The 13,413-nt window shown below is 34.4% G+C and overlaps 1 protein-coding gene across 1 annotated transcript in view; it reads left to right on the top strand.

The window, feature by feature from the left end:
- Window positions 1–13,185, top strand: part of LOC112771259 (naringenin 8-dimethylallyltransferase 2, chloroplastic-like) — a 47,589-nt gene extending 34,404 nt beyond the window's left edge. Inside the window, exons 9-13 of the mRNA XM_025815941.2 lie at window positions 3,473–3,568; window positions 6,063–6,134; window positions 6,223–6,321; window positions 6,624–6,731; window positions 13,144–13,185. Of these exons, the coding sequence (XP_025671726.1) occupies window positions 3,473–3,568; window positions 6,063–6,134; window positions 6,223–6,321; window positions 6,624–6,731; window positions 13,144–13,185 (417 nt within the window). The remainder of the gene's footprint in view (window positions 1–3,472; window positions 3,569–6,062; window positions 6,135–6,222; window positions 6,322–6,623; window positions 6,732–13,143) is intronic.
- The last annotated feature ends 228 nt before the right edge of the window (window positions 13,186–13,413 follow it).

The following is a 13,413-nucleotide window of genomic DNA, read 5'->3' as shown; positions in this document are numbered from 1 at the left end:
AAACTAATACTGTTAATAGTCAATTAAGACTTCTAATAGATCTGTGGAGGAAATTAGGGAGGCAGTGTGGGATTGTGAATCCTCTAAAGCCCCGGGTAGTGATGGGTACAATATGAACTTCATCAAACGATGCTGGGAGGATATGGGTCAGGAGTTCACTGCAGCAGTGATGGACTTTTTCCAAACTACTAAGTTACCAAATGATGCAAATGTAACGTGGGTGACGCTAGCTCCGAAGTTTGTGGGTGCTAAAGAGATCAAGGACTTCAGACCTATTAGTATGGTGGGATGTGTGTATAAGGTGATCTCCAAGGTCTTAGTGCGGCGTATGCGAACAGTAATGCCGGACTTGGTAGGAGAGACACAGAGTGCTTTTGTTAAGGGAAGGAAGATACATGACGGCGCCCTCATTGCGTGTGAGACGGTTCAATGGCTCAAGACGAGGAGAAAGCAGGCGGTAATCATAAAACTCGACTTTTAGAAAGCATACGATAGAGTTAGATGGAGCTTTGTGGATCTTGTGCTTCAGAAGATGGGGTTCGGATAAAGGTGGAGGAATTGGGTGAAAGAGTGTGTCAGCACGGCTTCCATGTCTGTCATGGTGAATGGTTCACCTTCCAAGACGTTTAAGATGGAGCGGGGCTTAAGACAAGGGGATCCACTCTCTCCTTTGCTGTTTGTGCTCGTGGTCGATGTATTGCATAGAATGTTAGGGGAAGCTATCAGGAATAGGCGCATTGCTCCAGTTCTGGTCGGGAGAGATCATATTGAATTGTCTCATCTACAGTCGCAGATGATACTATCTTGTTTTGCCCTCCGGAGATAGAAACAATTGTAAACTATAAGAGGCTGCTGCGCTGCTTTGAGCTGATGTCTGGATTGAGCATCAATTTTGATAAGTCGAATTTGATCCCAGTTAATTGTGAGCAAGAGTGGGTAGAGCATGTGTGTGGTCTTCTGGGGTGTAAACAAGCGGCGCTACCTATTAGGTACCTTGGTATCTCCTTGGGGGCGAACCCTCGACTGGTAAAGACTTGGAAGCCGATCATAGATAAGGTGGAAGAGAAGCTTAGCTTGTGGAAAGCAAAGGTTTTGAATAAAGTAGGTAAACTAGTTCTCATCAAATCGGTCTTGAATAGCTTACCGGTTTATTACCTCAGTCTATACAAGATGCCAAAGGCGGTGGCTAACAAGCTCATTGCACTTCAGAGGAGTTTTTTGTGGTGTAGAGAGGATGGCAACTATGGTATGCCTCTTGTGAAGTGGGAAGTGGTCCAGGCCCCAAAAAAAGCGGGAGGTTTGAGGGTAGGAGATGCAGTACTCAGGAACTCAGCGCTGTTGTTCAAATGGTGGTGGCGCTTCTCAAAGGAGGATTGCCCGCTGTGGAAGAAGGTTGTGTGTTCATGTAATAATCTGACTCCAAATGCTATGCTAGCTAGTCAGTCTCTTCCAGTGAAAGGGGGTCCATGGAAAGACATCTGTCAGTTGAATATCTCAGCACAACAGGTGAAAGAAAAACTTATTAGTGGTCTGGCAATGGAAGTAGGGAATGGAAGACGGACAAGGTACTAGGAAGATAATTGGGTGCAAGGTGGTCCTCTTAAAGTGAGTTTTTCAAGGCTATTCTCTATTTCAAACCAGCAAGGATCAGTGATAGGGGACTGTGGGTTCTGGGATGGGATAGGGTGGATCTGGAACTTCCATTGGAGGAGAGAGTTGTTCCAATGGGAGTTGCAATTAGTTAATCAACTTCATGAGAGGTTAAGGCCAGTGCAACTTGCAGCTGGCAGAGAGGATAAGATTGTGTGAAAATTTGATAATAAAGGAATTTTTTCTACTAACTCTTTTCTGCAGGTGTTGCAATCGGAGACCCTCTCAGAAGAGATAACGAGCTATAGCTTCACCAGATCAATCTGGGAGGGTTGGTACCTTCGAGAATTGAGCTTTTTGGCTGGTTCGTTCTGATTGGCAGGGTAAACACTAAAGAAAGGTTGAGCAGACTAGGCGTGCTTCATCAAAATGATAGTTTGTGTGTCCTATCTAAAAGGGAAACGGAATCTGTTCATCATTTGTTTCTTGTATGTGAGCTGACATGGAAGGTATGGTGCGTTTGGCTCAGATACTTTGATAGACCGTGGGTGGTCCCAGGAACCATAAAAGAACTGTTTGAGAGTTGGATAGGCATATGTAACAGAAAGCAGGAGGAGCTTGTGTTATTGGTTAGTTTTTTTGCAGTGATTTGGAATATCTGGATGGAGAGAAATGACAGGATATTCAACAACAGAGAAGCAGGTGTTGAGGACATCCAAGGAAGGACGTTTTTGAGCTATAAGGAGTGGTCTGGTACTGATCTTTTTGGTTGTTGATGGCTCTGCTGGAGATGACCGGAGGTTCATTCATGTGTGTTCTATTTTATTTATTTGTTTTTTTATGCTCCACTATAACGTGTTGAGCTTTCTTTATTTCAAAAAAAAAAAAAAAATAGATATATATTGGGGTGTCACTTAACGTGTCATATTAGTAAATTTTGACACCATCAACAAAAAAAGTGACAAAAAGACTAACATGACTAGTTTAAAATCTTTAAAGGATGAATTTAATTAAAAAAATCTTTGAAGGACCAATTTAAAGAACGAATAATTTTTTAAAAACTAATTTGACCATTTACTCTTTGTTGGAGCCTCAAACTTCATCTTTAAATCCAGCTAAAATGAAATAACGTAACAGAAAAAGGTTCCTCCGGACATTAAAAAAAGAGGTTCCACGACCAAACAAAAACAGGGTTCCTATCTATGAAATATAAACAAATTTTATGACAAAAATTTTTTTTGGATGTGTTTACAATTACTTTAATAAATTAGTTCAATTTTGATACAATAATGTAAAAAAATTATACTATTATGCAGTTGAGTTAATGTGTTTAATTAAATATTTAAGTAGTAGGTTTAAACCGTAATTATTTTTATAACCATATTATATATATTAGAAATATATTAAAATTAACTACTAAAATTATCTATTAATATAAAATATACATTAAAATATAAAATACATATTAAAAATGAGTTAAATATATATATATTTATACACAAATATATAGTGACTGATTTAGTAACTAATATTTAATATGCAAGTAACATTTTTATTATTTTTATTAATGTGATAACATTATTCGATATTTTGTGTAATTATACTAATAATACATAAAAATGAAATCTTTAATACATTATTCAATTGCTCCTTTAAATATGAATTCATACTTCGAAGTTGCTATCACATATTAAATATTGGAATACATAATTATTAAATAGACAACATCTTTAACCAAAATTGTAGGTTGTGTTAATAGTTCATGACATAAACTTTAGTGGCTTTTAATATGGGTTCTAAAGACTACTTCATTTAGTTTTGATTAATGCAATTTTTATGAAGTCTAATGCAATTTTTTGTTTCAAATACATGCGATGCCCAGACCTTTGTGTTGAAAAAGGCAGCTACATTTTCAAGATCTATGCTTGTTGGTTGTTTCGTCATAGGTTGTCTCTACACAGTAATATCAATAGCAAAGGTAAAATTTTCTACAACAGAAATATTAGACCTATAAATATTTTTATACTCCAACAAAGTCAGATTATACGTATGTCTACATATACACTTTTGTTTTTCTACTTTTTTTTTTTTTTCTTTTTCGTATGCATCTTTCGTCTACGTTTCTTTTTTTTTTCGTGCTTTCTTCTTTTTTTTCGTTATGTTTTTCTTTTTTTCTCTTTCTCAAAAAATTCAAGAACAAAAAAAGGATAAATAACCGTACTGAGGGACGGACCTAGAGGGGCGAGTAGTGGCCTCGACCCCCAAAAATTTTAGAAACTATATTTATATATGAGATATGTATTTAAAAAAATAAAAAATATTATATAATTTAATATTTTATATGTATTATTTTTATTATATGATAGATTTATGGCTTAATTGTTTAATTCACTAATATTTTTCACTTAACTGATTTAATATCATACCATCAAGTCTTTGTAACTTTCAAATTAGTTTTTATATAATAATTTTTATATTTATTTAAAAAAATCATTTATTTATTTTATATTAACATATTTAAAATTTATATTATTATATTAATAATAACTTACGTAGTTATATTTTGGTAATCACATGATGTACTTTAGATATTCTTTTTTTATAAAAAATACTTATTTTTATTTTAAATTTACGTTGTTAAAAAAAAAACTTTTATAAAAATATCTTATATCTTTATTCAATAAAGGTATTGTGTCTTCCAAATAATTAATAATTTATCATTTATTTTCAAATTTTTTAAAGAATTAATTTTAATTAATAAGATATGTGATAATTTTTAACTAAACACGCTATAAATTATTGGTACTTTATAATTTTATAATGTACTATTGATATTGTTATATTTCTTTTATGTAACTATCATATTAAAAATAAAATTATGAAAAAAAATTTATAATTATATATATATTGATAAATCTTTTGAAAAACTAACTCTAATAATTATATGTTAATTATTTTTATAGAATAAAAATAATTTATCTAAAATTCGGCCCCTTCATATTAAATTTTCTGGATCCATCCCTGACCGTACTTGAACTTAAAAAAAAAGGTAAAAACTTGGAGGTTCTTAATAAAATCAAGGTTGTTAATTAAGTTTGTTAATTCTATATTATTATCCAAATAACTGTATTTAAACATAAAATACAGAAAATAGCAAATAAACAAAACATACAAAAAAAATAAACAAAGAGCGAATATAAAATATAACAAGAAAATCACACGCACGTACAGAACGCACATTAGAGAATATATACGGCAAATAAGTATGGTGCATGTCTAGTCCTAATGCAGATCATGAGCTCACGAGTCGATTTCTACTCGCTCCCGACGTAATCTAGCATTCTTAGTCGGATATGGTTTTTCCAAAACACAACATATTAATCCTCTGTAGGTAAATTTTGGCGTACAGAAACGGTGCCCTGTAAGTGAACTTCGTCTTATAGGAATAACAACTCTTTGTAGATGAAATTCGACCTACAAGAGCAATAACCTAAGGTACACAAATGGTATCCACTATAGATGAACTTTAGCCTACAGGACTTCTAGGACTAAGAAAAAAAAGTAGCACACAGTTTGCGAGCGTCTCCATTCCTGTGTTCGGCCCAAGGCCAAGTCAACACTTATATATCAGTTTTTCTTTTCTATCAATCCTTTTCAATTCCTTTCTCTGTTCCTTTTACCATAATTGTTTCCTTTCAATTATCAGTTTTCAATCGCTATAACTCCTCTTAGTTTCTCTTTTTCTTTTATTTCTTTCTCTCAATTGCATCCTTCGATATCCATTTTTTCGTCTTTTATTCTCATGTGTCATTATTCTTTCTCTATTTTATTTCTTTTATAATCATAATCAATCTTAGTCTCTTTCACTTGCCTCACTTAGGTCTTTTAGGACGTAGCCGTTTCTGGTAATATTATTTCTCTTTTTTCTTGTATTAATGTTTTTTTTGATATTTTTTATCTTTTTTTAGTACTATAACCAATTATAAACCTCTTCTTGTTCTCGTAAGTGTTTTATGAAGTCTCTAGAGTTTAGGTTGCTAAATTATCTTTCTATATCATTTATTATAATTACCGTTATTTTCTTAAATTTTACGACACTCGTCACTTCAATCTTTACTTAAATTCTTTTTACATCTTTTAATTTCTAAATATTACACTTACATCTTACGTTTAATCTCAAAATTTTAATTAATTATAATTTGATTCATAAGCTTTACTTAATTATACTTTAACTATCTAATTTTTTATTAATTACACGAACTCTTTCATTCGCATTTAAATTAGTTACGTTTTAATTCTATAACTTTAATAAAATATATTCTTATACATAAGATATATTTGTAATGATTATTATATATTTGTATATGTAACAATATTTGTATATGTAACAATAATCTTAAAAAACATTAACTTTAATACTTTTTTATTGGATGTGTTTATACACAAGATTTAACACTTTGGGTGAGAAATAGGATTTAGGGGATGTTGAAGGAGACAAGGCAGCAGGCTTGAAAACTTTGGCAATACGCTTGGGTGTTAAGCAAGTAATTTATTTTTCTTTCCTGCATTTTCTAAATATGAGGTTTTGGCATATTATATATCCAGATGTATTCATTATTTATCTTTTTCTAGGTATTCTGGCTATGTATATCACTTATTCAAATGGCTTATGGAATTGCTATTACAATGGGAGCATTATTATCTCCTGTTTTATGGAGCAAAATTGTTACGGTAATGTCATATTTTATTTGCATATATAGATTATTATAATTAATTATTAGTGTGTACTGTGTAGTAATAAAAAATGTACCTCAGTTTATAGTTTGCCTCTCTCTTCACAAATTTTTACATGGAAAAACTAATGAAATTTCACCATGTATATTAATCTATTCCAAAAGTTTCAATGATAATGATATCAATTCGAAGAACTATTTGGAGTTTACACCATTTTTATAGAAAATAAGGCATTTTATTCTAATTCTTTTATTCAATTTATTAATATCTTAAATTTGTTGTAATTTTTAATTTGTTAGGTTGTGACACATGTCATTATGGTTTTATACGTTTGGAATTACGCTGTCAATTCAGTAGATTTATCAAGCAAAGATTCCTTGCACTCCTTTGATATGTTTATGTTTAAGGTAAGCAATAACTTAGAGCTTGTTTCGAATGCTAAGAATTAAAATTTATTAGGTGTTAAATTTTTTTTCTTATTTTAGAACAACTAAAAAAGAATAATTTAATTTTTTTTTTTAGAATTTTAATTCTTATTTTTAGTAAATGAGACAAAAAAGAGTCTGATTTTCAAATCTAGTCACACACTCTTTAAATTTGAATTCTATTCTATTAATATATTATAATCATTTAAAATCATAGAATTGAGTTTTAAATAAAAATAATTTTTTTTAAAATTAAAATTCTTTTTTCATATTAAATGATTTCCAAACAAATTCTTAGTAAAACAATACGAAGTATTATTTTCTGGGCAAATGCACTTTGCTTGTTATTGAATTTCGTACGATAAGTTGATTATGTAAATGGAGTAGCTCCATTTTTTTCCATGTTAAAAAAAATTAAAGATTAATAGAAGGAAGTCGAGCTCATGATGCTTATCGATACACAATTAATTAGGAATCAGCATGATGAACATGTTAGTTAGATAGTTTTGGAGTTTGTTAGGAGAATACCAGCATGGCACTAGTTAGTTAGAGATTAATTTAAGTCTTGTAGATATTTGTAGTCACAAGACACTGTATATATAAACCTATATGTAACTAGTTAGAGAAGTGAGATTCATCATTATAGAAATGTGAATACAAGAGAGTTTCTCTCTCTGCGTTCATAGCTCTCTGCTTATTCTTTGTGCATGAGTTCTCCCTTTGCAAGCTCCTGAACACAACCTTTTATCATGGTGCGGTGAGTGTGGAAGAAGCTAGAATTCGAAATGCAGTAACTGAAGAAGAAGTCGAATGATGAATCCATTGTTGCGATTAAATTGTTCATCCAAGTTCTTGCTCGAAACAATCTTCATTTTCTTATCTTGATCTACTCCTTCAATTTTTCTTTACTTACCTCCATTCTTCTCCTTCACGTTTGAACTATTCGATAGAGTTGATGAGAGTTACTCCATTTCTCATCTAATCGTCACAATGATAGAGATTTGGAGGCTCCGATCACGAGATCAAATGTGAAAGATCCTGGATCTATCTCAAAAACCTCTTGAAGAATCCCGTAAAACACAGATCTTGAGACTGTGTAATGGCCGACTCAGAAGGCAATGCAACTCGAACAAGGAAGATCAACAATTCTCAGCTTCATATCTTCAAAAACTGGCAAAATTGATGAATCTTCAGCTGGCACTGATACATAATCAAATGGCTCAAGCAGGGAAGATGAGCTCGAACCTGCTACAAGATGTTTCGAGTCCATTTTATCTCCAGCCTAGTGACAATCCAGATATACCTCTCACAATGAATCCATTAACAATTCTAAACTATCACTCTTGGTCGAAGTCAGTTTTGTTGTCCTTGAAATCGAAGAACAAGTTAAGTTTTATTGACGGTTCCCTCCCAAAACTGGACAGATCTAACAATTCATTTCAGGCTTGGGATAGGTGCAATAATCTGGTCTTGTCTTAGCTGCATGCATCTATCAGTAGTAAAATTTTGCACAGTGTTCTATCATGCAATGTAGCGTGTTATCTCTGGAAAGATCTTAAGCACCGATTTTATCAGGGAGATTTGTTTAGTATTGCAGAATTGGAAGAGAAAATGTTTGCTATTAAACAAGGTGATTCCTCCATCACATCTTATTTTACAAGACTCAAAGGCTTATGGGAGGAATTGGATGAATTTCAACCAATTATAAAATGTGAATGTGATGATTCATTCTCATGCGGCATTAAGCTTATGAAAAAGTATAGGTCTCAGACTCATATTGTTCGATTATTGAGAGGATTGAATGATGATTACTTAACGGCCAAATCTCAGATCATACTCATTAAGCCACTCCCTGATGTGAATGATGTTTATTCATTACTGTTGCAGCAAGAGCGCCAGCTAACATGCTCGAGCCACAATAATGGGAAGCTGCTAATAAACGCTGCCATGAACTTCAACAACTCCTCCAACAATCGTTTTGGTGGAAGTAGGCAAGATGACTCACGTGGCAGGGGCAGAGGGCGCTCCAACTGGGGGAGAGGCACTAATGGACGTGGTCAATTGAGGAAGTGCTCTCACTGTGAGAGGACTGGACAATTTAGTTGACACATGCTACCATAAGCATGGGTTTTCTCCTCACTGCAAGTATAGTTTTGACTTAAAAACCATCAATAATGTGAACACTGATGAAGATTTGCAAAAGATCAGTGAGCCTCATTTGGAAGATAGTGAGAGCTTAGACTACTTGTTTACGAAAGAATAAAAACAAGCTTTAATTGAGTTATTCCACAACCATGGTGGCAAGCCTGCTCAAAACATCAATCTGGCTACTAAAGTCCATGCCCCATCTAAAGGTATATACAAAATTCTATCTATCTCCAAACATAAATTGAAGTGCACAGATTGGATTCTCGACACAGGTACCACGGCACATGTGGCTTGTTCTTTAAACTTGTTCACTAGTTTTCAAAGAGTAAATCCAATCACACTTCAATTGCTAGATGGATCAAGAATTGTCACTGCCATTAGCGGGACAATTAATTTTTCAATCGAATTTCAACTTTAAAACATTCTATATGTTCCATCTTTTACTTTCAACCTCATCTCCATTTCAAAAGCTACTACATCCTTTTTATGCCAATTTACATTTAATGATTTGAATGGTGAGATCTAAGACAAGATGAGCTTAAGGATAATTGGCACTGCTGAACTAACTTTAGGCTTGTATATCTTGGATTCTGCCTACATGCATACACTGCACTCACTCTCACAGTAATCTCAATTAGTCAATAAAGAATATTGTGTCAATAATGTTGTAAATAAGTTAGATTTGGCAGCCCTATAGCATAGTAGACTAGGACATATTACTAATAATAGAATAGAAGCTATGCAAAAGCACTATGATTTTCTTCAGAGCCAAATGAAACATGTCCTTTGTGAACCCTATCATTTTGCTAAGCAAAAGCGTCTTTCTTTCCTTCTTAGCAAAACAAAATCCACTTCTTGTTTTGATATCATCCACATGGACATTTGGGGACCATTAGCTGTTACTTCTAGTCAAGGCCATAAATATTTCTTATCCATTGTGGATGACAAGGCAGATTCACCTGGGAATATTTCATGAAGAGAAAAGCTGAAGTAACGTATTTAGTTTCCATTTTTGTACAATTAATTGATACACAATTTCAAAAACGAATAAAATGCATAAGAAGTGATAATGGCAAAGAGTTCCTACTACACACTTTTTATGAATCAAAAGGAATTATTCATCAAACTACTTGTGCGGAAAATCCACAACAAAATGGAGTCGTGGGGCGCAAGCATCAAGATATGTTGAATATGGCTAGAGCGCTTGTTTTTCAAAGCCATTTGCCTCATCATCTTTGGACTTTTGCTATATCTCATGCCATACATATCTTGAACCGTGTTTTTTCTAGCTCTATAAATGCATCAAGCCCCTTTCAAGAAATGTTCCACTCTTTACCTGACATCTCTTATTTTTGAACATTTGGGTGTTTGGCCTTTGCTTCCACCCTAAGTGCTCACATAAAGAAATTAGAAAAGAGAGCAAGAAAGGCTATTTTTTTGGGTTTCAAAATGAATACTAAAGGTTTTTTATTGATGGATCTATACTCAAAAGAGGTATTTCTTTTAAGAGATGTCATCTTCTATGAGGACATTTTTCCTTTTCACCAATCCAACGCTTTTAATGATTCACATGGTGCATCTATTTTGGATACCTTGCCATTCTATCATAATGATTTAGCACATCATACATATGCACAATCCTCATCTATTATGCCTCAAATGTTGCCAGTTCCTTTACACATACCCTTAAGCACACAAGCACATCACCCTACTCATGCATCCTTAGATTAGCAGGCGTCACCCTTGCATTCTCCACACTTGCATGCAGAGCATAACATGCCAGCATTGGCTTCAAGCCCCCCATCTAACTCACCATCACATGATCATGTAGCTTTAGAACAACCTCATATAGACCAACATCTTAGGCGCTCAAATAGGATTAGAAAACCACCTGTACGTTTAGCAGATTTTCAATGTATGCAGGTTCTATGTGAATTAGATTCTTCTTCTGGTGCCTCATCATCCTCATTTTCACAGCATCCTATCTCTCAATTCATTTCATATGAACATCTCTCTCTGTCTCACAAAGCCCTTTCTACCGCCATCGACAACCTCATTGAACCTCAAAATTTTGAGCAAGCTATTCAGCATGATTGTTGGCGCCAGTCAATTAGGAATGAACTTTTGGCCCTCGAAACTAACAAAACCCGGGTAATTACCACTCTTCCAAAGGGTAAGCGTGCCGTTGGGTGCAAGTGGGTCTTCAAGACCAAACTCAAGCCAGACGGCTCGGTAGAATACCACAAGGCTAGATTGGTGGCCAAGGGCTATACTCAATTAGCTAGATTTGACTACTTTGATACATTTTTTCCTGTAGTGAAAATGTCCACATTTTGAGTTCTGCTGGCTCTCGCAACTCAGAAGGGTTGGTTTCTTCACTAACTCAATGTGAACACGACATTTCTATATGGGGATCTTTCTGAGACTGTTTACATAAAGCTTCCCCCCGGTCTCTCCGCACCTCCAAACAGTGTGTACAAACTTGAGCATTCTCTCTATGGTCTTAAGTAGGCCAGTCGACAGTGGAATCATAATTTGTGCTCAGTATTGAAGGCACACCCAATCGCGAGCTGATCACTCTCTATTCACCAGAAGTAGCTCCACTGCCTTCATTGCCCTTTTGGTGTATGTTGATGATCTTGTTCTAGCTGGAAATGACATGAAAGAAATTGAAAGAGTGAAAGCCCTATTGGATGCCAAGTTTAAAATCAAGGATCTGGGAGATTCTCAAATACTTCCTTGGGTTTGAAGTTGCAAGGAGTAGCCAGGACATCCTTCTCTACCAACGTAAGTATGCAATTGATCTCTTTGATGAGTTTGGCCTTCTGAATACCAAGCCTACCTCCACCCCGATGAATTACACTGCTCCCCTGTCAAAGTATGTTGGTTTACCCTTGTCTGACTTGACTCCCTATCGCAGGCTTATAGGGAGGCTGTTTTACTTGACGAATACTCGTCCAGATATTAGCTTCGTTGTTAACAAGCTCAGCCAATATCTGGACTGTGCCACGAACGTGCATTGCAAGGCTGGGTTGCACATCTTGAAGTATATCAAAGGTGCTCCAACAAGAGGAATTTTGTTCTCCACCACCTCTGACTTATGCCTTACTGGCTAATCTAATTCTGATTGGGGACCATGCCCTGATACAAGGCATTCGGTATCTGGATTTTGTTTCTTCTTGGGTTCCTCTATTGTCTCATGGAAGAGTTAGAAACAGCTTACAGTGGCGCGTTCTTCTGCGGAGGCAGAATATCGCGCATTGGCGCTGGCGACATGCTAAGGGAGATGGCTCATGTACATTCTCAGAGATTTGCAAGTCCCCTTACGTAGGCCGACTACCTTGTTCTGTGACAATCAATCAGCGATTCATATTGCTTCGAACCCAGTTTTTCACGAGCGTACCAAGCACATCAAAATCAACTGCCACACCATTCGAGATCGAGTGCATGGTGGTTCTTTGAAGTTGTTACCAATCCCTTCCTCTGAACAGGTCGCCGATATTCTCACCAAGAGCTTGGCACCAGGGCCATTAGCAAAGATTCATTGCAAGCTTGGAATGCATGACATCCATATTCCAAGCTTGAGGGAGGCTGATAGAAGGAAGTCGAGCTCATGATGGTTATCGATACACAGTTAGTTAGGAATCAACATGATAAACATGTTAGTTAGATAGTTTTGAAGTTTGTTAGGAGAATGCCAACATGACACTAGTTAGCTAGAGATTAATTTAAGCCTTGTAGATATTTGTAGTCACAAGACACTGTATATATAAATCTATATGTAACTAATTAGAGAAGTGAGATTCATCATTATAGAAATGTGAATACAAGAGAGCAACTTTTCTCTCCACGTTCGTAGCTCTCTGCTTCTTCTCTGTGTATGAGTTCTCCCTTTGCAAGCTCCTGAACGCAACCTTTTATCAAAGATCATTTGTGTTTAATCCAATAAAACCAAAAGTTAGTCTTAAAATTAACTTCTTAAAATATATATATATATATATATATATATATATATATATATATATATAATTTTATTATTTCAATTCAACTACTCTAGCTGAATTTCGGTTAAATTTCTAAATTTTTTAACCGTTATACTGATTTGATTTTCGGAACTTTGCATATTTGTTCCTTGACTTAATTATTTCAATTCTTTCTTAATTAAGCGATGCTGTATTGATAAAACTATTATGCTTGTGAAGACTAGAGTTATGAGATTTATCGTTTTCATATTTTTTTGTTGCAGCTTGTAACTGTGGAAAGTGTCCTTGTAATATTTGTTCGTTGAAGAACAAGTGAGATTGTGGATTTAATAAATAGTGCAGCATTTTCCATACGTTTCAACTAGATGAATCTTCGTGCAAGTTTATTATATATTTTTGTTCAAGTAAATTGCTGTTTTCATAAGATAGATAATAGGTATTTCCCTGTTGCTCCTACAGGCAGAAATAAAAATGTATTGGTATAATAAATATATGACTTAATGAGAAACTGACATGTGAATTATATAATTCAT

This window comes from Arachis hypogaea, chromosome 18, assembly GCF_003086295.3.
Source record: "Arachis hypogaea cultivar Tifrunner chromosome 18, arahy.Tifrunner.gnm2.J5K5, whole genome shotgun sequence".
NCBI classification, from domain to species: domain Eukaryota; kingdom Viridiplantae; phylum Streptophyta; class Magnoliopsida; order Fabales; family Fabaceae; genus Arachis; species Arachis hypogaea.
Note: the sequence above shows the minus strand (reverse complement) of the source record. Positions and strands in the feature narration are given on the sequence as shown.